The following is a 23,045-nucleotide window of genomic DNA, read 5'->3' as shown; positions in this document are numbered from 1 at the left end:
TTGTTGGTTATTTTAAATGGGGATTCTTCCACACTGGTGGCAGTAAAGACGGGTTTAGCTAAAGGTTTATATTTGAGGCATTGAACTGGCTGTGTGGGTTATGAACCACTTGTGCTGTCCCTTCAGCGGCCCTTTAGTTTCTGTAATTTCTGAATTATGATGCCTGCTTGTGCATCTGTGACTTTATGTAACATCATTTTTAACCCAAACACTCAGCAAGCCGCTGATGGACGACCCAGCATCCATTTTGACTTGAACTTCCTTAGTAGCCTTCCTTAGGAATGCTACAGGTAGTTTGCTGGTAAGTGACATTTACAAGTGTGAGTTGAAAAGTGGCGATTTTATTCTGAGTTGTTAAACCTGCGTCTGTCTTGTTATCCTCCTGGATCATCTTGTTTTTGTCTGATTTCTAACGATAAGCATTGGAGATTAAATTAAAAAAAATAGGGACTGAACTGTTTTTTTTATATCTGCGTTTTATAAATGGCGCATTTCCATGATTTTGTTTTAAACTAACCTGTTTAAACCAATAAAAAGCCTTGTTTGAGCCAAAAACTTGTCATTTTATTAATTTCAGGAGCACAGAGAATTTTTTTTACAGCTCTTTTTAAATTAAATTCCCATTTAAACAGTAAAGAATCACCACAGATGTTGGCGATCAGAAATTACGCTACAGCTGCTGCTGTGAGAAGAAATTGAGTTTGTGTTTAATTCCATTCCAAGCGTATCTAATAACTATAAAATCAAGAGACTAGTCTTTCTTTTTTTTTTCTCCAAAGTTTGTCGTCATACTCGGTTTAATATTTTAAAGTACTACAAACATTTCAAACCAAATTACAACACATGAAAGCTTGGGTTTACAGTCAGTTCAAAATTATGAAAATGACATAGAGGTCAAATAAGCTAAAGGCAGATTGACCTTCAGCTCAGATTAAACTGATTCAGATAATATCTGATGCATCCAGCAGAAATAAAAAGGTCAGAGCATAACTGCTTGAGTCAGAGTAAAACCAGGTAGAGCAGCCACAGCAGGACACAGAGAGTCCCAAACCAGGTGTTCCAGTCCTCCATGATGGTGTCCAACGCCTCCAACATCAGCCATTTATTATCAGCACCACTGCTGCTTCCAGTCAACAGCTGTAAGTCCTGATCCTGGTTCTGGTTCTGGTCCTCTTCAAGTTTAAACCTGCAGTGACCATGACAAGAGGTCAGACAGCACAACAAGCAGCTGCTGCCCCTGATCACATGTGAGGGAGTGGAGGGTTATCTTCAGTCTGTTACTGTGTGCAAAACAAGCTCACTCTGTGAAAAGGCAAACTGGTGTTTATATCGTTAAGTCTGTGAAAGATAAAGTCATAAACATTAAAAAGAGGCAAAATCAGGCAATGATTACCTGCAGCAGTTTCACTAAATTTCAGATATGCCATATTAGGGTCAGTGTAAATTGAAAAAAAAAGTAGTAAATTTATGTCAAAAAGAAATTCTAGAGAAAAAAAACAGAATAATTGAGCTTCAGAAGTTGAACATTTTCTAGAAAAAAAAATTACATTTTGAGATTAATCTTAGAAATTTTCTAGAGAAGAACTTGGACATTTGAGTTTCTAAAGTAAAATATTTTTCACTTTTGAAACTCAAATTTCCAAGTTTTATACTTATATATGCTATTCTCAGGGTAAAGATCATTTATGCCACTGAACCATTGTAATATGTAGATGTTCGTTCTTCAACAAATTAAAAAAGCAGAAAATTAGCTCTTGTTTTTATTCAATATAACTGGTTAGGAAGGAGCATATTTAAATTTCATTTATTTGTTTCTTTTTGGGGGAGGGGAGTCATATTTTAATTATTTTACTCAATGACATGAGCCATGAACATCCCATTAAGTCGACCAATAAATCAGTCATGTAATCGGTGGTGGGCACACCTTTGCTAATGTGCTAATCATGGAGTTCATTTTTTGCCTAGCACTCTAGCTAACTTTGAAAATGTTTAGTGCACTTAGCTTCCCCTGAGCTAATTTTTCTGAATAAACTGAATACATTTTCTGAATAAATTAAATAAATTTCTGAATAAAGTGCTAAATTACTTGGCTGTTTTTCAAACTTTAAGTAATTTAGTTTTGGTTGTTGACTGTTATTTTCTGACGTCGTGTGTTTTCTAACCGAATCCCTACTATGGTCAAACAGGCAAAATCAGAAACTGAGTTAGCAAAAACAACAATAAAACTGAAAACAAATAATTACTTCCTGAAGTTACAGGTAGGTGTACAAAGGTAAAGTTTATCATGCTAAGAGCAATTTACTATGTTTGACTTCGTATCAACATGACTGAATTTAGCGCTTTAGCATTAGCTTCCATTCAATATCTAACGCTTCAGTGTTAGCAGTACTAATGTTTATGATTACTGCTTTACAGTAGTAATCAGTTTAAAATGATGATTATGACGTTGTTTGTTACCACAGATGAAATTGCTGCTTGTTTTTGAGCGGAGTTATTAATAATCTGATGAAGCTTGAGTGTTACCATGGAGCTGGTTGTAAGCTACCCACCGAGTGAGCCTGGGCTCTGGGTTTCCCATCACCTCCACCTCTAACATCACTGGACAGCCCTCCATGACGGTGGCTTGAGACCAGGGCCTGGTGAACAAGGTGAGGCCAGGTTCAGAGACCTTTCCCAAAGGAAGAGACTCTGATGAGGGCTGAGGAAGACGAGCAGAAGGAAGAGGAGGCCCCTGGATCTGGGGAGTAAGTCTGATCTCCTCCCGGATAGCCAAGGGTTGACAAATATCAGGATCTTGAGATAGTGTTAGTACATGAGGTGTAAAATATGGAGATGTGCCATGCAGGTTAGCTGGATCAGGTGAAATGTGGGTCTGAGGCTCTGGGTGGGGAGGAGCTGGTTGGGCTGAACTGGGACTCATGCTGGAACCATGCACACACTGCTGGGTGTCCTGGAGAGGGAAGACTGTCTGAAGACCCTGTTTGCTGCAGCAGATACTGGTGTTGCTGATGGTTTTAGGCTGTGGAGGGTTTTGGATGAGGTCTTCAGGTGGATCTCTGGGACCTGGGTTTGAAGTTTTGTTGGTCTGTGACCTGCCAGAAGGCAACGACTGGTTGAAGATGCTTTGGGTGACTGTGGCAGCTGTACTAATACTGCTGTCTTTAAGTGTTAAAGGTACATCCTGATCTGGTTCACTTCTGGTCTGCGAAAAGGTTGGATCTTGAGATGCTGAACTTTGGGGTTTTGTTGTAGAAGGTTCTAGAAGGTTATTATCTTGTGGTTGGGTTATGTCTTTATGGGGGATAGTGTCTGTAACACCGGACATGTGAGAAGACTCTTCAAACTTGGGGACTGGATCAGAGGAGGGATTGAATGTACTTTCCTGTGCAGAGTTGCTGCAGACCATTGGGTTGGTAGAATGATTCCCTGAAACACATGACTTGATGTAAATGTTTTGCTGGGAAACTAAACTTGTGCTGATCTTAGTAAGACTGTCTTGTTGAGGTGTTCTTGAATTTTTGACAGACTTCATGTCATGATGGGTATGACTTGTACAATGATGAGATTCAAGTAATTCCCTCTTTTCAGGAAGGATACTGTTTGTTTTGGTGTAACTAGGATGGATGTTTAGAACCTCAGTCTCTCCTTTAGGAATGTTGTGATTGTGGAGACTTTTGTCTGAACCATTGAAGGACTGCAGATGAAGGCTCTGACTCAAATCCTGTGTAAGGGTTGTGCATGGACATCTCTGCTTTGGAGAGTTTTTAACTTTAGAGCAGTGTTTGTTGTTGTACCCATGGACTGGGTTGTCCAGAGAGAGGTCAGAGGTAGACTCTTTGGTTTTCAGGATGGTGCACAGAGTACTGGTAAAAAGTGTTGTAACAGGAACTGTGGATGGACTTGGGTTAAAGGATCTGGACTCTGACCTGAACCTGTGGTACAACAGAAACATCATCTTTCATCTGGAAGCATTAATGAAGTAGACCTTTGATCAAAGACCAGAGTGAATGTAGATCAAACAAACCTGGTCCTGCTGTGTAGTCTGACTGTAGGAGCTGGACAACTCTCCATCTGACTTGACTCTTTATGTTGTGGGACAGAATCAGTTGTAGTTGGTTCTGACTGGGCACAGCATTGGTGGCTGACCTGGCTGATGTGAACGCTATGAGAGCTAAAACAGAAACCCTCCTCAACATCTGACTGGAACATGTTGGACTCTGGAGTCTCAGCCAGCGGCGGCAGGGAAATGTCGTCAGGGGACGCACAATCGTACTCATCGTTGGAAAAACAATCCTCGGTCGTCACGTCTGGTTGATGGAGCTCCACATGTGGAGACGTTTCCTGGGTAAAGAAGAAAATAATTTAATGTTTTATAATATATTTGTCTAGACTGTTTTAAATAATGGTTAGAAAAATGCTCTGGATAAGTAATACAGAGGTATCTCAGCAGAACCACTGTAGCGTAACATGACTATAAATACTGTTGAAGTCTACCTTCAAGCCACAATTCCCTTGTCTGTCTGAACAAAACTCCATTATGTGATGCTTTATATTAAATACTACAAGTTTACCTGAGCAATCAGGGCTTTTTGGTGATAAATAGCAGCGTATCGTCAGCATAGAGGTGAATATTACTGCTGATTCTAACCTGTAGTGAACTTGAGCCACAGAAGTTTGAACCGATGTGTTGTTCCGCTCCTTCCATTTCCCTAAGAAACTCTTCCTGGTTATCAGGAAATGATGGACCAATGGCAGACTGAGAGGGTGGGGCTTGAGGCTCAGAAGCAGCAGTCTGTGGTTGGTTGAGGGCAGCTTGAACCTGCCGTTTGGCATCCACAGGTGAGTCAATGGTGAGGGTAGAAGTGAAGGAGGAGGTCAACTTCTCACTGTGTAACTCTCTGAGGTTAAAGACAATAATGTGAGGCAACACCAGTTTTAATAGTTTCAAACTGATGTTTCAATGATTTCTTTAAATCTCCAGTTTTTATTGATAAGCTGAACATTAGAGACGTAAAACATTTTTTCAATCAGCCTACCAATACCGAGGACATAAAGCTAGAAATGATATTATTAGAGTTCATTTTTTGTGAATGTTCACAAACCCAGGTGGATCAGTTTCCTCTGATTTGTTTGTGTTTCATAATAATTTGGATTCAAGCCAAAAAGAAGAAAAACTGAGAAAACGAAATAATCTACAGCATTATGTGTTCCTACTGACCTGTTTGCTGTCGGTCCGTTTACCGCCTGAGTCTTCTCCGACGGAGGCTTCCTATTGGCTGCAGCAGCCTCCTTTCCATCGTTCTCTGTGATCAGTTCGGGGGTGTGGCCTGTCTCTTTAAGTTCATGCTGGAAATTAAATCTTTTTTGTCAACATCATAAATCACTCACTAATCACCTCTATATTTGAGTTATTTATCTCTACCATATCAGCAGCCTCCTGTGTGTTGCGGTTATCCTTCTGCTTCATCCTGCTCTTTTCCTCTGTCTTCTCCTGCTCTTCTGTCTGTCTCCCTTGTTTCCTCTCTACTTCCTCCTCTACATCCTTCTGCTGTTGCTGTTTCAGATTCTCCAACTGAATTCAACGTCCATCACAAAGAACAAAAGAAGAAACATTATCGACCGCCAGATGTAAGTGGGATCTTTGACTGGAGTTTGTTCACCTTCAGTTTGGCCTCCAGCTCCATCAGTCCCTCACTCAGCTCTCTGATGGACTCCACCATCTCTGAGTGTTTACTGACCGTCTTCTCTATGTAACGCTGGCCCTCCTCCACCCCTGAAACACCAAAAATATTTTATTTAATTCCTTGCATGTTTCTTAAATTACACATTTTTAACACAACACAAAAACAGTGTGGTTCATAATAGTTGGAAATCTGAAATCAATTTCACTGTTGATCTTAAAAAAAAGTGTCCAAAAACTGAAAACAACCAGTGTTGATATTTATGGAGCTTTAACTTTTTTAAGAATAAAAACATCTGTAAAGTTGACAACTATCCTTTCAGTATAAGAGCAACCTGATAATTAGATAGCTGTCATTTCAAAAATAAAAGTGCATCATATATGCTAATTACATAGCTGCCAGAATAAAAGCTCCTTTAAGATAATGAGACAAAGCTCAGTCAAACTAAGCTGAATTTTCAGAATGAAAGCTGTTCATGAGGAAACAATACTTTCAAAATAAAAGCTTGTTTTCTGATTATCAGACCATTGTCACTTCTGAATAAAAGCTTCCAAGATAATATGTATAAAAGCTCAATTAGATTCTCACACAGCTATTATTTCAGAATAAGTGTAGATGATTAAGCAGCTGGTTTTTCAAAGAGCTTGTGGTATCTGGTAAATAAGTTGCTGTCAGAATAAACATTTCTGTAAGATGAAGACAAGGCAGAAACTGTTCAGAATTAAAGCCGATTATAAACTACTGCCCTTTCAAAATAAATGCTCTTGCTAGCTGAATATTAGATTAGCTGTTATTTCTATGTAGAGTAGCAGAGATTATCTCCTTTTAGAATAAAGGTTCTTTTTAGTGTCAGACAACTGTCCTTTAACAATAAAAGCACCAATAAATTCATAACCAGATCAAAAACTTCAGAGACATTATGAAAAAAAAATCCATATAAGCTGTACTTTCAGAATAAAAGCTTGTTATTATACCACTGTACTTTCTAAATAAAAGCTCTTGCAGGATAGTTGTCATTTCTGAGTACAAACTCCAAAGAGATTTTCAGAATAAAAGCCTCGGCCTCAGTAGTGTTTTCCACCCACCGTGCAGTCTGACAGCCAGCTCTGTGATTTGACTGATCCTCTCCTCCTGCTGAGGAACCGTTGGCCAAACAAACTTCTCAAACTGCCGGTAGAGAACGGAGACGGCTTCGGTGCTGCGGCACTCCAAGGAAAACTTCCCAACGCGAGCGATGGTGGCGCTCGCCTCCTCGCACCAGAAATGGTACTGTGGATGCAGAGCGACATGCAGCTGTACACCCACTAATCGATCAACTCTTCAATGATCCCAATTGATCGCCGGCAGTGATACCTCCTCCATGGCCTGCTGCAGCTTGCATGTCATGTCCAGGGTTTTCTGGTGCTCACAGATGTTTCTCTCTAGCTGTCCCATCTGCCTCTGCAGCTCGTTGACGGTGTCCTCCAGCTGCCGGGCCATGCCCGTGTTTTTGACCTCCGATCCCAGCCGGGCCGTCACACCATGAACGCGCTTCCTGAGCCCCTGCAGGACCAGATGGACCACATTTGGTCAACCCAATATGACAAGAAAAGCAGTACAGAAGGAGTTCCTGAAAGTTTCACTTTAATTTCAGGCTCAAATTTCCAGACGAAACCATCAGAGAGGATCCTAGAAAATTCAAAGCAGTCTATAGATATACTCCAGAGGTTCCCAACCTTTGGGAACGTCAAAGAGGGAGTCTCTCTTAGATACACCTGCACCCCCTAATGGGTGGAGGGGTAACAGGTCTGCAGTTCTGCTGATTTGATTCTTGATGTTTGAGCTTTTTATAGAAAAAGTATCTTCTAAATGTTATAGCAAAGAAGAAGAAGGAAAGGCAATAACTTTTCAGTGCCATGAAAAAGAAACTTTGGTTCCTCTAGTAATAAAAGCAGAAAATCAGTAAATGATTGAGCTTTGTTTTGAAGCGCTCATTGGACCAGGTGGGGTTAATTACCAGGTAAAACTCTGATGTACCTGCAGCTTCTCCTGGTAAACCTCCATCTGCTGCAGCTGGTTCCAGACTGCCTTCAAGTTCCTCGTTCGGTCGTTTCTCTTCAAGTAGTTGAACTTTGTGTTGCTGAAGCGTTTTTTCAGCTCCTTGAAGGACTCACAAAGCTAAAAGTTAAAACAGAATGTCAAACAGAAGGTTGTGAACAGACTAAAATCTCATTGTCTAAGAATAATTTTGTGCAAAAAGATGTAATGAGCAAGATTTGTATAAACTATAGACCTAACCTAAACTAAGCATATTAAATCACCTTTAATATTCAGATTCATAATGGTGTTGTTTGTATTTGTTTTTATAAAATATGAAGGTCATCTTCTGCACTGATTAAGTCAAGGTTTCAGTTACAGGAGGTGATTTGTCCATAAAGGCGACAGCTGCTTTGAGCTCACAGGAGTAAAGTTACACCAAACAACAGTTCCTCTAAGGCACTATCTGCTCTAGAAATAGATGATAAACACTGTTGTTAGAGCTGAGGCTCAAAGAAGAACCGTCGCTTTCATTTAGAGCGTAAATGTCCAACAAGGTTGTTGAATTCAGGTTAAGAAGTTCATTGTTTGGTTGGGGAACCCACTGCATCCGATAGGGATGGGTGATATTTTATCACAGTATTTTGTGGTATTTATTGAAATAATGAAAATTGACAATAAAATGCATTTAATACTTCTTTAAGTTCTTTTTTCAAAACTTCCCATCTGTTAAGTCACAACTGACATGCACCGCTACCTAGTAACCAAAGCTGAAATCCAGCAGCTTATCGCTGCATAATGGCTGCTGGAAAAGACAAGTGTTTTACTTTTCAAAGATGTACGGTTGTATAATTGCGCATGTGTTTGCAACCATTTTCATATGAGTGTAAATGCTGAATTGGGGGGCGTGTCCGGCAGCAGCTTATTTGGATTTAAAGTGACAGAGGTCATAAAACAGATAAAATATCATCTAAGAATGATTTTGTGCAAAAAATAAAAACAACCTTTCTGCTACCTGTTAGATTTTGGTGCTGTAGACCAAGTTTATCTCAAAATAAACAGTTTGCAATCATCTTGTTTTTGTTTTGTGTGCTCCTCTTGACAACTCAGAAATTACCAATATACCTTTTGGAGAAACTGTTGGTAATTGTGGGTTATACTGAGTTCTCCTCTTCATTCAGGAGAATCAGGGGGTTCTGTGGTTTGTTTCTGCAGCTCCAGCCACTTTGGTCTTTGATGGGATTATTTCTGGAGCAGAGGAACATTTCTGTCTCGGCTGGGAGGAGCGGAGGTGTCCAGTGTCTGATCTGTCAGCTGACGACAGCTGAGAGAGACGGAGCCGACTGTCAGCGGAACCGATTAAAACCAGTGGCTGGACGGGTTGCAGCGACAGGGAGGGGAGAAAGGAGGCTGGGGAAACCCGGGGTGAGTCAGAGGAAGGAGCTCCAATGGAGCAAGGAACAGGAGAATGTAGCTAGGCAATTATCACATTTCTGAAGATTTAATTTTGGGTTTACATGGTTCACTGTGATGCCAAATTAAAACTGGGAAAATAAACAGTATGAGTATATATTCATGCCACACTTTTCAGATTTTATGTATGAAATCATTTGAAAACTGCTACAGAGGAAGTCATCACAACATGTTCGTACTGGTCAGGATTAGCAACCAGTTTAAGTCCTAAACACAGATTAATGTGTGTTTGTGATAGTCAACATGTTGCACCAGATGCATGATGGGAAATGCCTGTCGTCTGGCTGGCTGTATTTCAGGAGTCTCTCCTGTGACGGCACTGACCCACTATCACCAGCAAACCATCAGACTGAGTGGGATCCATTTACTGGTGAACATGTGTAAAAACCTTGAAACAGATTTTATTTTCAGTTGAATAATCAAACTAAAAAAAAAATAAAAGAAACACTTAGTTTATGATTCTAATTTTTGTAGCTTCTTTTTATAATTTCTCTTTGTTCAGTGAGGCCGACGGTAATGGAGGTAAAATCATCTCCAGAGCTGAAAATAAGAGCAGAGACTGGCACTTGGTCACCATAGCAACCACTGATCGATATTGGGAAAACATGGGATTTTATTTGTAACTTCTTCAGACAGATGAGAGTAAAACTGAGATTTAAGGTAATAATATTTCAGGTGGGTTTAAATTTGGCGGAGTATCTGTGATGCTGTGGGTCTGTTTGTCTTGCAAAAGCATGAGCTCTCTAACATATCAGGATATTTATAATACAAAAAAATTGAATATGATCAAATAAATATTAATTTATTTTAAGGATTTTTAATGTGCACCCAACACTTTCCTATCATACAGATATTTCCTATAATCTTTAAACAATGGTTGTTCAGATCTGCTTTACAGAAATGTGTTAAACTCTGATTTATGATTCAAACAGAACAAAGCTCCCAAACTCAACTAAACACTGCGATAAAACAACACGTATCAGGAAACTTAGCAAAGAATATTCACATAGATGCAAAATGTTGTAATTTTTTGTTGAAAGGCTAATAGTCTCACAAAAAATCCCAAAGATGACACAGTTTGACAAAGATGATTTAAATCTACAGAAAAACCCTGAAGTCTGTCACCTTAATTTAAAGTTATCCCAAAGCAGCTGAAGAATTAATATTAATGATTAAGTTTCACCACTTTATAGAAAAAACAGATGAAAACTGACCAGAAAAAATTAATTGAGAAAATAAATTATGATGCAATGAAAACAGTTCTTAGGGAAGTAATAAATTCCTGAGCTGAAATGTGTTTCTGAGTAATTATAAGATGATGATGATAAATATTAACACAGCAAAGTTTATGAGTAGGTAATCAGTAGAAGTCAGATTTTAAATGAGAGGATGAAGGCTGACAGCAGCGCCCTCTGCTGGTCACTTTGCTAATTGACAACTTGTTAAGAGCTTTCATAAGTTCATAATTTGGATCTCTAGAGTTGAAGCTCCAAAAATAACAAAAGAATAAATTTCTTCTGAACATATTTAGAAAACAGACGGATGGTTAGAAACATTCTGACTGATTTCAGATTAAAATGTTTGATTTCTGTGGTATAGCTTTGTTTGGATGTACTGTTGCTCGGCCTGCTCTGAGTTGAAACCTCACCTGGGTGATGTCTTCATGCAGGAGGTGAGTCAGCTGCTCCCTTCGGAGCTCCTCCTCACATTGAGCTGCTTTGTTCAGCCAGGACTCACAGAGAGAGTCCAGAGACCCCAAACGGATCCCCAGCTGGTCCACCAGGAAACCAGCCCAGTTCTGGAACACCAAGAGAACATCGCTGATTGAAGTTTCCATCGTGTGATTCAGTAAAAACAGCAAACTAATCATTCATACGCTTTGTGAAACCGCAGTACAGATGTCCGTCTTCATAGTCGACGTGGTTCTAAGGAGGTTCTGGATCTGCTGCTGGGCCTCCTGTAATCGACTCAGCTCTTCTTCTTTGGACCCACGTAAACCAGTGCAACCAGTTAAAGGACTGGGAGGTTCCGACTGAAGCAGCAGCTCCAGCTGGACACAGAAAAATTAACATTAAAATTGGGCACAGGTCTCTGGAGTAAGTTGTCACAACATATCGCTCCTACAATGAGCTCAGGAGATGTGCAGTTCCACCAGGTATTGGCTAATTTGTTGGCTAATCGGAAGGCGGGAGCTTGGAAACTGCAGGTCAGAGGAGAAGCAACACCTCAGCTCCTTCAGACTAGCCAACAAAAATTAGCAAATACCTGGTCCCCGCAGGCATTTTTCACAGCTTAATGGTTGACATGGAAATCACAGGATTTCTCAAACATGCATGAAAGAATCAAGGCAACACTCAGGTATGTGTTTAATGAAGAAATAACATGCTGTAAAGTAAAAAAGAAAAGCCAATAATGCTGTCCCTTTAAATAAACATTTCTAACTCCATGTTATTTTTTATTCAATCTTTGTTAAAAAGGAGCTTTTTAAGATCCCACAGGATGCCGACATTTGTTTTCTTCTCACCTGTTTGGCTGTGAGATGGAAGCTGCTGCTCTGCTTCAGGATCGACTCGCCTTGCTGTATTTTGTCCCTCACTGCTTGCTGTAGCTTCAGCAGCTCTGATAGATCCTCCTCCATCTCTGCTCCTCCCAGCCGGGCCTGGACTCCGCTCAGGTTCTCCCAGCTCCTCACCGTATTTTCCACCTCAACATCCAGCTGCTGTGGAGAAAAGAGACCAAACGCCTCACAGCATCAGTCGGTTCCTAAACGTCCCGAAGATCTTTAGGTTCATCTGGTTCCAGATTTAGAAGCAACTCGCAGATGTTCAGATTCTGGTGTCAGATTCTTATTCTTCATTTTATAAAAAAGCAGATTTAGTAATAAATTTTTAAAATAATTTTTTAATCTAATAAATAAAAAAAATAAAATAAAAAAGAACCAATTTTTTATTTACATTTTAAAATATTTATCTTTATGAAACAAATACAAAGTTAAAAATTTGTAATCTATTTTTTATTTTCTAAACAAAAAAAGTATTGTAAGAAGAAACAAGCAATGTCTCTTTCTGTTCCTTACTATTTATTTTATTTAGTTACATTTTAAAATGTTTTATTTTTTTTATTTATGTAATAAAATATATGTATAAACAATATTTTTTTATTAAAATTTTTACCTTATTTTATAAAAATAATGTGAATAAAACTGAATAAAAACCCACTCATGAAGCAGTTCTTACCCTGAAATGTGGTCCTGCCTGTCTGAACTGCTCCAGCAGCCTGTTGGTCTGCGGTTCTGAACCCAGATCCATGCTGGTGCAGGAGTCCAGCAGCTCTGAGACACAGTTCAGGTCCTGCCGGGTCTGAAACAGGAGGTTCTGATGTCAGAACCAGTTCTCTGCTCCACCCTCTAACAGACGGAGCTCCATACCTTCACCAGTCTCTTCTGGTACCCGCTCCTGAACTCCTCCTGTTGCTGCTGTGCCTCCGTCTGTTGTTGCTCACCGAGTCGGTTCTTTACTGATACCGGGTCCGACCCAGATCCAGAGATCTGGTAGGTGCAGAAATTTACTTTTCAATGTATTTCCAGTTTCAGGGCTGGAATAATTAAACTGATTCTGGTTCTGATGGATCTACCCGAACCAGGGACTCACCTCTGGTGTTTTGGTAACTTCTGGTTCTGATCCGGGTTTTACATCAGATTCACATCTTAGTGGCTCATCTGACCTGGATTTGGATTTAGTTTCCACCATTTTGTATTCCTGGCTCTGGTTCCCAGCCTTCTCAGATCCAGATAGATGATTCAGATCCCCCTGCTGTGATCTGGTTTGGTTCTTCAGGTCCAATCTGGATCCAGTTTGGAGGTCGGTGATCTCAGCTGAACTGGATTCAGGTTTCTCTGATCCAGATCCACGTTGCTGTATTGATGCAGACTTCAGAGGCGCTGTCCCTGATCCGGTTTCAGGGATGTTTTCTGGATTACATTTGAGCCCAAAGGTTCTGATCCCCTCTGGACCGGATCCAGTGGATCCGGGTTTTCCATCACACCCAGATGTGTGCTGCTGTTCTTCTGATCTAGACCTGGTTTTGAAAACTGGTCTGGGACCAGATGTAAGTAATTCTGGTTGAAGTTGGTTCTTTGGTTCTGATCTGAACCCAGTTTCAGATTCTCTGGAGTTTTGTGACTCTGGTTCTGTTTTCAGGTCATGTTGTAGGTCTGAACTCTCACCCAAACTGGATTCAGACGGCAGGTTTCTGGTCTTTTCTGATCTATTTTCAGTGATTTCTCCTGATCTGGATCCTGGCTTCACATCAGGTTCACATATGTGCAGCTCATCTAATCTGAACTTGGTTTTCAGAACGGTTGTAAAACTGAACTGTGGGTTTCTGGTCTCCTTTGTTTTGGACTCCAGCTGCTGTTTGTTTGTCTTTTCTGTTCCAGATTGAAGCTTTAGATCATTCTCCTGCTTTGATCCAGATCCTGGTTCTTCTGATCTGGGTTTTAGGTCTGATCTGGAATCAGTTTGTGACCCAGATTCTGTCTTCAGCTTTGTGCTCTCAGATGAACTGGATTCAGACTGCAGGGTTCTGGTCGTCTCTGACCTGGTTTCAGTGGTTCCTCCTGATCTGGACTCTGATCTGGATTCACGCTCGTCTTTGATTTCATCTAATCCGGACCCAGATTTCAGCTCTCTGAAATGATTTAATCTAGACTTGGAGTTTGGGTTGAACCAGGAATCTGGTTTTACGTCTGGTTCTTGTCCAGACTCTTGTAATCTGGATTCCAGCTTCACATCGTCTGGTTCTTCTGTCTGCTTTACACGGTTTTGTTCTGAGGAAGATTTAATCTGGAAATCTGATCTGGATCCTGACTTCAACCCCAGATCTTTGGTTTGGTCTGATGTCGATCCAAACTGCAGGTTCTGGTTCAGTAGACTCTGGTTCTGTGGTAAAATAATAATAAAAACTGATCAGTAAGGTTAAGGGGAGCGTAAGGAACAGCTGCTGATTCACTGGGAAAGATGCGACAAACAGTGGATTGTTGGGCCATTTATCAGTGAAAGCAGATCCGCATCAGTGAAATCAAAGATTTAGGCTGTTTTCACACCTCATAGTCTGATAGATTCAGTTCAATTTGAGACCCCAACTGCAGTATTTGTTCTATTTTTAACTGGTGCGGTTCACTTTCACACTGCACCATGTCAAATGAACCAAACCCTTTAGTGGAACAGAATGGCCAGTACTATAGTCTGCTTCCTGCTTTTGGAGCGGTGTGCGTGGCGTTCATATACACGTTCAAACCGCACCAGATTTCACTTCAACCAAACCGAGACAGAGGTTTTTAGGTTTAGAGTTTGTTTTTGTTTTTTTTTTTTGGTCTGCATCAGTTTGATTAAAGCAGAATAAACAGGGCTGGTGTGAAATTATTGAACATTTCTTTTTTTTCTTCCAGTTTTTCACAGGTTAAAACATGAATTCTGCTGAAATCAGCTGACAGAACATCAAAAGGAAGTGAACTGATTTTAAATGGTCAATAAAAACAGAAATGATGATCTGACATCAAGACTTGCTTTTCCTTTGGACTCTTCCCTCAAGTTGAGAACCACATCTGCCTGCTGCAGCTGCAGCCTGAAAGCCTGGTCGGCCCTCCGCCTTCGGTCCTGCAGGTCCTCCACCAGCTGCTCCAGCCTCAGCACCGGGCCTCTGCTGTACTGGGAACACTGGGAACTCTGGGAAGAAGCATCAACATCAGTGAGATCAAACAGCAAACTGAGAAAACAGCTGATTCATTCTGTGTCTTGTTGGCTGATAAATGACAACATGGTGATCAAAAGACATCCTGCAAACAGCACTGTTGAACTCTGACCTCTTGCACATCTTCTTCATCACCCTGCAGTACTCTTCCTCTCCTCTGGAGGGCCTCGGTCCTCTGCAGCTGCCTGAGTCTTTGCAGCAGGATGCTGCTGCTGGTTAAAACCTGCAGCGACTTTCCCAGAAGATCTGCAGGTCAACATAGAAATCATCATCATCTCAGTCAAAAATAAACCAGATTAATCTGTTAAAACGCGCGTTCTCACTAAAACCAGGAAGATAGAGCACATAACACCAGTTTTAAAGGCTCCCTGTAGCTCAAAGAATAGACTTTAAAATACTGTTGCTAGTTTATAAATCACTGAATGGTTTTGCACCACAATACATTAAAGATCTGTTATTGCTGTACCAACCGTCTAGACCCCTCAGATCTTCTGGTTCTGGTCTCCTTTGCATCCCCAGAACCAGAACCAAACGAGGAGAAGCAGCATTCAGTTTCTATGCACCACAAATTTGGAACAAACTTCCAGAAAACTGTAAAACAGCTGAAACACTGGGTGCCTTTAAATCTCAACTTAAAACCCACCTGTTTAGAGTTGCTTATGGCAATTAATGCCTTCAATATATTTGATGTTTTTAATGTCTTTAATGATTTTATCTTTTCTTTTTATCTTTTTATTACTTTCTTTTTATTTTTCTTTCTCACTGTTTCCAAAAGGTTAGAGTCCTTGTCAAACTGAGTTTTGACTAAAGTCCAAAGGGTTGGAATCCCAGTTGACGGCGTCTCAACTAAAGTTCTACGTTTTAATTATGTTTTTTAAATCTCTTTCTCTTTCTCACTGTTTATTACATACTGTTTTTATTTTAATTATGTAAAGCACTTTGAAATGCCTTGCTGCTGAAATGTGCTATACAAATAAAATTTGATTGATTGATTGATTAAAACACCTAAAGTCGCTTTACTAGACATTTATCAACACTTTAAGCTACAGAAACATCAAATTAGATGTCAGAAACAATCCCTGATCGAGTGACGTTTTCAGATTAGTAAAACTAACATGAGCTCTGATACCTTTCCTCATGCAGTCGTAGGAGACCTGAACATCATTCAGTTTGTCTTCATTTTTAATCTGGAGATCCTCTAATCTGTCGATGCCAATGGCAAACTGCAGACAGAGAGAAGCACAGGAGTCAGACAGGTATAAACCTTATTATTTATGTTTTGGTTTATTTTCTGAATGAAAATCAAATCACTATTCAATTAGATGAAGAGAAAGGGGTCTGAAAATGGAGCCTTGTGGGACTAAAAAGGGTGTAAAAATAATGCACAGAATAGAAACTGTCAGCAGAAAGATAATTAGCTTTTCTGTGAATTAATCTAATAACAAAACAGTGGGGATAAAAAAAAATGTTTTGTTTTTGTTGTTTTTGGTTCAAAACTGTGAGCTTGTCTGATTGTTCTTAATGCAGAGAGATCTTAGTGATGAGTCATTTCCCCCATAATTGGTTTGAATCTGAAAAATAATTACATCAACAATGCTTATTCTCATCCATGTCAGAGATGTCTGTGCTGGAAGAAGTGGTTCCTGTTGTCAGAACATTGAGTTTGGATGTGATAATAAAATCCTAAAAAATAATCTTACTTTCAAAACTCATTCAAATGCTTCAAATTTCATGTTTCATTTAATGTCTGAAACTTCTCAAACAATGCTCATGAAGAATAAATCACTATATGATGTGACATATAAGCTATAAAAAGAAAGAAATGCTTTCATTTTAGCTTTAATGAAAGCTTTTTAGATTCAGCTGTAAGTTTTTACAGTTTAAACCAGTTTAAATGCGACATGCTGACCGTAGTGAGCAGCAGAGCAGTAAAACGATCTAATCTCCAGGATTATTCCAGCTGTCCAGGCTTTCCTGATTATCTGTGGCTGCAAAATGTTCCAGACAGCAGCAGGTGTTTCTGGTGAAAAGGTGTGCAGCCAGCCAATGAAAGCAGTAAAGAACCAAAACCGGTTCAGGACGGAGGAATGTGTGACTGAAGCAAACGATCTTCAGCCCTGCTAGCTAACCACAGAGGAAGGTCACAGTAAGTCTGAAGTTTTCACCCCCTCAAAGACATCTTCTGTTTCTGTGAGGAATTCTGACACACTAAACTGAAAGATATGAGTAAAAATAAAATGCAATTTTCTAAGCGAAAAAGAAAAGATACGTAAACTAAATTAAAGAAAAAACAGCAGTTGAAGACATTAAAGATAACTCTGTTCTTATTTTCTAACATTATTCCTGAAGTCTAATGGAGCATATTTTAATGTTTTCAGAACATTGTGAGCCTTGTTTTTTTTTTTTTTTTTGTTACTGTCTCTTTAAGACCCTCCTCTTCATCCCTCTTCACCTCCATCACTCGGCAAAAGAAATCTGAAGCCTGCTTCAGGACGTCCAGTCGTCTCTCCAGCAGTCGGAGAAGCAGCGACCATCCCTCCCTCAGAGACGCCTTCATCGCCTCGGTCAACTCCTCCTTTTCCTCCTGCTTCCTCCTTCCATCCCTCCTCATCCTCAGTTTCTCCTGGTGTTTCTTTTCCACCATAGCCAACACTTCAGGCTCATGCTTCTGCAATAACATATTAACATATCAATAGTAAGATTGCTAATAAGTAATTGTTGATTAATGGTTTACTATATTAAAATTAGTCCAAATTCCTTAACTAATATCCGTTTTTAGATTTTAATGCTGTAGTTTGGCCGCCATCCAGCAGAGGGCACTGCTGATCATCATTAACGGGAGCCGTTCTTACAAAGAAATAAAGATGGCGGCCAGACTAGAACAGCAGGGACAGGTGTGCGTTCAAATGCACTTAATACGGTTGATTAAAAACTTACTGATGTGATAGAAAAGTGAGGATATGTGATGAATGATAAGCGGAGAGAATAATAGAGAGAAATTGTAATAAGGAAAAACAACATGATGCTAAAGCGAGGTTGATTTTAAGGGCTGTCGTGAGTCAATGCACTTCATGGAGCGAAGTTTTAACGTTCATTCAAGCAATAGATGGTACTTCTGTATTAATATCTCTCTGTTTATGGGAAATAAAGTTTTTCTCTTATTTCATTCTTTTCAAGTTTCATTTTTCTATCCAGAGATATTAGAGGTTCTTGTTTTGATTTACTTTATATATATTTTTAAGATTAATAAGGTGAGAAAACTACAACTTTCTGTTTATTCAGTCAGTATTTCGTACAACTGATACAAAATATTAACATTCAACAATATGCTTTATAAAAATTCAGCATATTATGAAGAATTGTGCCCTTTTGTGTAAAAACGGTCGACATCCTCTTGATCACAGAGAAAATTCAGGTTTTTAAGAAATGGCCGCTTATCAATTAATCGTTTGTCGATGTATGAGACCAATCAACTTTAGATTAACTCATTAATCGATATCTTTTATCCCCAACAGAGAGGCAGAGCGCCTCGATCAGAGTGTGTGAGTCCTTGTGGACCTGAAGTTTCTCCAGCAGCTGCTGCTGCTCCTGGATCAGGATGTGGTTTTCCTCCCGGTCCGATCCGATCTCACAGAGTCCTGGCTGGAACTGGACCAGCTGGAGGTGGATCAGAGAGCCGCTCTGCAAACACAAGCCAGAGACATTTTATTCATGACTAGTGTCAACTTCTTCTTTAATACTGACTATTGGCTGGAATAATAAAATCCCAAAAAATCAAGACCAAACAAACAAAACACATAATATCATCCGGTCCAAATCAGAACCAAAAAAAATGTTTGTTCTTCATGTCAAATTAAAAGTTAAGAATTTATTAATCTACATGTTTCATTTTATATTGAAACTGTTTAACAAGTTATTGCATGTTGATATGTTTATCTGTAGTTTGACTGTAAAGTTTTTGATAAAAAAAAAAAAAGAAAATCAGGAAAAACTCTGTCCTGTTTCTCTTTAAATCTCCATCTGACCTTACAGTTAGAAGCCCAGGCAGAGAGATGTTGGAGTAGGGGATGTGATCCATGAGCATGATGGGATAGAGTTGGTTTGAACTTACTCTTTCTCTGCTCTGCATCCATTAAGCCTTCTTTTCAACTCTTCTGGGATTTAGGGTCATAGTTCAAATATATTTGAACTTTTGAGATCATAATTGGCTGCTTGTTGCCATGGTTACACTACAAATCATAACAACTGTCCGAAAGTTAAAAAAGTAAGAGCAAAAACCCTTCCAGCTAAACAGCATCCAGAACCAGTGGGAATCCAAACATGTAATCAGTCAACTAACCAGTGGTGATCCCAGGGTGGGGGGCAAGGGAGCCAAGGCCCCCTCTTGAAAAGTGCTTGAGCCCCCCAAAGAATCATGTTCATTTTATAGAAAGACATACAGAGTCGTCTTATTAACTCAAGAAATAAATGTAAAACCTAATAAATAAACAAATAAATAATACAATTATATAATTTTAAAAATGTTTAGCTGTGGGCCCTTAAAATAAAAAAATAATTATGAACAAAAGTTTAGATAAAGGACAGATCAGAACTAACAGAGCTACTACAACATGCTGCCATTATGAACAGAGAACAAGGAATCAGAAATCAGATCTTCTTGTTGCGAGGCAACAGAAATATTTTATGTACGGATCAGAAATCAGTATCAATATGAAGCTTTATCAGCTGCGAATCTGAGACGCTGCGGTCTGACTCTGAATCTCTGCACGAGTGTTTGTGTTGGAGCATTCCTCCCTTGATACGGTATCTCTGGCATGTTGTCCAAAAACAGACACAGGGAGATGGTGTTAACACCCACACACACACACACGCACGCACGCACACACAGCTGACCTGGAGCTAAAACAGGAAGTGGCACGTGGAGCGACAGTGTTGGTCTACATGACCTCCACAGGGACCCAGAGAAAACAACCTTTCAGCTAATAGCTCTAATGTCAGAAACTCATTTTTAATTGTTTAAAACATTATAAACTAAAAAATCTACTCAGTTAAAACATTTTAACGTTTAAACTCCCCACTAAAAGAAGTTTCAGTTCTCAGTAAATTAATATATTCTGTCAGCTAAAGACTTTATTTAATGCTTTGCCAGATAAAATGTTTTAATGTTTAAACAAACCAACAAAAACTGTTTTGTATCATTTCATTTAAAGCAAAATACTTTTAGTCTTGCTTTCATTCTCTAAACTCTGCTCTAAAATTATCAACAAATATATTTTTAATTATCTAAATTCACAGCCTGACAGCCAATAGATTTTAACATTTAAAACTGAGTCAGCCAGATGCTTTATTTAACTCAGATCTAAAAACACACTGCAAGCTAACAGATTTAAGGTGGACTGGTCTGTCAGTTAATAGTTTTATTTTATAAAAATAACCAAACTAATTCAGGCTTTCAGGAAACGTGCTGATAGTTCGTACCAAGAGGCTTATGGTCATTCAGCAAATGAGTTTAATGTTTTAAAGCTTGAGCTAACGTGACTTTTCAGACAACAGTATTAATATTTAGAAATCAAAATTAAAACTGTCTTTAATTTGATGGGTTTTACATTACACAGCAAGAATATTCAGGTTTTTCTTCTTTCCTTTTTTATATTTTAATACTAGAGTTATAGTCAGTCAGTTTATAACTGAATTGTTTTCAAGCCTGTTTGTCAACTTATTATGATTATTTTCCACTTAAAACCACTGAAAATAATAAAAAAACATTTTGAAACAGAAATGTGGGCTTAATGAAAACTAAGAACTGTTAAAGGTTATTTTAATCTGACAAATCAGCCTCAGTGGAACAATTAATATTTATTGAGTATGACTGTGTTTTATACTGTGGAGTTTATAGTCATAGTTTAGGAATTTTGTGTTTTAAAAGCTGAACATTTTTATCCTTTAAGTATGTTACTTTACAGTCTATTTATATGTTTAAAACTTTAAACTCATATTAAACCTAAACTAAGAAAGTGAATGATTAGTAACAACTTCAGATATAATTTGTCCAATTATTTAGATTTTGGAAACATTAGATGAAGGTTTTTCTCCCTGATTTGTTGTATTTTAACTCGTCTCTGTATATAAATTAAAGGACATTAATTGGACCATGAATGTCTGTATTTCTGTTACCTGGAGGACAGAAGCAACAATCTGGGTCCGGCCGGCCTGGATGGCGATGGAGCTCAGAGTCGTGAAGGACGCTTTGCTGCTGCTGTCCTCTTGTCTCTGACGTCCACATGTCTCTTCACTTTCTTCTGTTTTCTCAGTCGTCATGAGGAAACACTGAAACCAGTCTGTTGCTGGTTGAAGAGAATAAAAATATTCTTCTCTTTCTCCTTGGATTCCTGTTAGTTTGTACTTCAAACATCCATCCTCGTTTCTTGTTTTTGCTCCAATATTTGCAGTCTGTCTGCAGTTGAAGTCGGACTAAACCAGAACCAGTTTCCCAGTATCTCCGGTTCTTGGTTGGTTTTTAAACACTGTTGCCAGAATCTCCTACAGAAACGCACAGAATAAGAATCTTAAAAAGTAAAAGTTGCACTGATTTTGTGGGAAATTGTTTAAAAAAAATTAAAAATTTCAGGACTGCTTCCTGCTACTTTAGTTTGTGAAATGATGTTCCCACAAATCTGTGGGAACATTTCAGTTCTGGAACTTTCTCCTGCCACAGAAAAAGAGGTGATGATTTCCAATATTTATAAACATAGCAATGATGAAAGTATATGCAGCTAACACTATACACTTATCAACAGAAGAAACAATGAAATAATGTGAAAATTTAGAGCAGAAAATCAGTCCCAGGTCATGTTTTAACATATTTAACCTGTTTTGGGCTCCATATATGTGCATTCCCATCTGCACATATATCCCTTTGAGAATTACTTCCCAGTAAAAGTCAAACACATTGAGATCAGTCACAGGATTCCTGCAAGACCTCAAAAAGTTATAACATCTTCAGTTTTAGTCTTAAATACGATCAGATCAGACTTCATTCAAGCTTTTTCTAGTTTGTTTACATGCCTGCTGGACTGAGCTACTCTGGCCAGGTGTCCAGCATCAGTTACCATGGCGACAGAGCTCAGAGGAAGTAAAGCAGCATCCTGTTGGATCTTAAGTTGCCTCTCTAATAACAATAACGCAATAAAATCTGTTTTTCAGAGAAAATATTAACGACATAAAATAAAAACTGATTATTATGTAGCAACATTTATCCTAATCTCGCTTTAAACTATATTTGTTTAACATTTATGATCCCACATATCTATGTTACAGGCCTGCATCTGGTGTCATTTATTACATGTAAACTGAGATTCCAGTTAATTATCACTAAGATCCGCTTACAGCTGCTGGAGCCGCTACTGAACGCAACAAACCCAAAACTTTAAACAGTCCGAGGCCTGAAACCCACGCAGAACACATGGAACACGGTACCTGAGGCTCGGTGCTGCCGGTCCAAACGCTTTCTGGCTGAAAGTGGAACCGGAGCGGTGCGAGGGGAAGCGCGGCTGGAACAGCGAGGAGGGGCGACGGAGGTAAAAATAGACGAGGATTATCAGCGAGCTGAGTGACAGAGAGACATCTGCCTTCCATAAACAAACACTGCGCTCTGTGACACACACACACACACACACACACACCCCACCCACACACAGAGAAAACACACTGTAAACACATCAACGCACAATGAAGACATGAGGAACCAGAACCGAACTCTACTGACTTGGAATATAGTAACGGCAAAAAAAAAATAATAATAATAATACTGACTTTTAAAATAAGAATTCTACGACTGCGTATTAGGACCATTGTAAATAGAAAAAATAGGGCTGAATCTCCGTTAAAAAAACTCAGAAATTTTCCAGAAAAAAAATAAGGACAAGGGTGACATTTGCAAGAAAAAAAATTCAGAAATGTTATTAATCCAAGAAATTTTCTAGAGAAAACACGGACATTTTTGAATTTGAAAGATCAAAATTTTGCTAGGAAAAACTAAAAATTTGAGATTAATCTGTTATTTTCTAGTACAAAAAACTTGTAAATTTCTGACTTTGAAATGTTAAAAATATTCAGAGTTCCAAG

At 39.0% G+C, this 23,045-nt stretch overlaps 1 protein-coding gene and 2 long non-coding RNA genes across 6 annotated transcripts; 2 read left to right on the top strand and 1 right to left on the bottom strand.

Annotated features, from left to right (window-relative positions):
• Positions 1–755: 755 nt before the first annotated feature.
• Positions 756–22,722, bottom strand: ccdc141 (coiled-coil domain containing 141). 4 transcript variants are annotated; one of them, XM_016662278.1, is made up of 23 exons: positions 22,398–22,722; positions 21,096–21,461; positions 18,480–18,602; positions 17,374–17,589; positions 16,051–16,144; positions 15,034–15,167; positions 14,726–14,896; positions 12,821–14,110; positions 12,598–12,717; positions 12,407–12,529; positions 11,695–11,889; positions 11,047–11,220; positions 10,819–10,968; positions 7,698–7,838; positions 7,035–7,223; positions 6,767–6,950; positions 5,661–5,773; positions 5,423–5,572; positions 5,219–5,346; positions 4,649–4,898; positions 4,025–4,341; positions 2,550–3,932; positions 756–1,186 (listed from the first exon to the last, which is right to left on the bottom strand). In XM_016662278.1, exons 2-23 carry the CDS (start codon positions 21,237–21,239, stop codon positions 1,000–1,002), a joined length of 5,976 nt encoding a protein of 1,991 aa, XP_016517764.1. In that variant the 5' UTR covers positions 21,240–21,461; positions 22,398–22,722; the 3' UTR covers positions 756–999. The 4 variants fall into 4 exon arrangements, with proteins under 4 accessions (XP_016517764.1, XP_016517767.1, XP_016517766.1 ...); XM_016662281.1 differs by having other exon boundaries at positions 4,649–4,844; positions 22,398–22,721; XM_016662280.1 differs by having other exon boundaries at positions 14,738–14,896; positions 22,398–22,721.
• Positions 16,822–18,695, top strand: LOC103153906 (uncharacterized). Its single transcript, XR_477861.2, has 3 exons — positions 16,822–17,067; positions 17,350–17,485; positions 18,437–18,695. It is a non-coding gene; the product is annotated as an uncharacterized LOC103153906 (long non-coding RNA).
• LOC107833341 (uncharacterized) lies at positions 17,524–18,087 on the top strand. The gene is made up of 2 exons (XR_001659062.1): positions 17,524–17,616; positions 17,701–18,087. It is a non-coding gene; the product is annotated as an uncharacterized LOC107833341 (long non-coding RNA).
• Positions 22,723–23,045: the final 323 nt, after the last annotated feature.

The sequence above is a fragment of the Poecilia formosa genome, unplaced genomic scaffold (genome assembly GCF_000485575.1).
Source record: "Poecilia formosa unplaced genomic scaffold, Poecilia_formosa-5.1.2 Scaffold367, whole genome shotgun sequence".
In the NCBI taxonomy this organism is placed as follows: domain Eukaryota; kingdom Metazoa; phylum Chordata; class Actinopteri; order Cyprinodontiformes; family Poeciliidae; genus Poecilia; species Poecilia formosa.
This window is presented reverse-complemented; position numbering and strand designations above follow the sequence as displayed.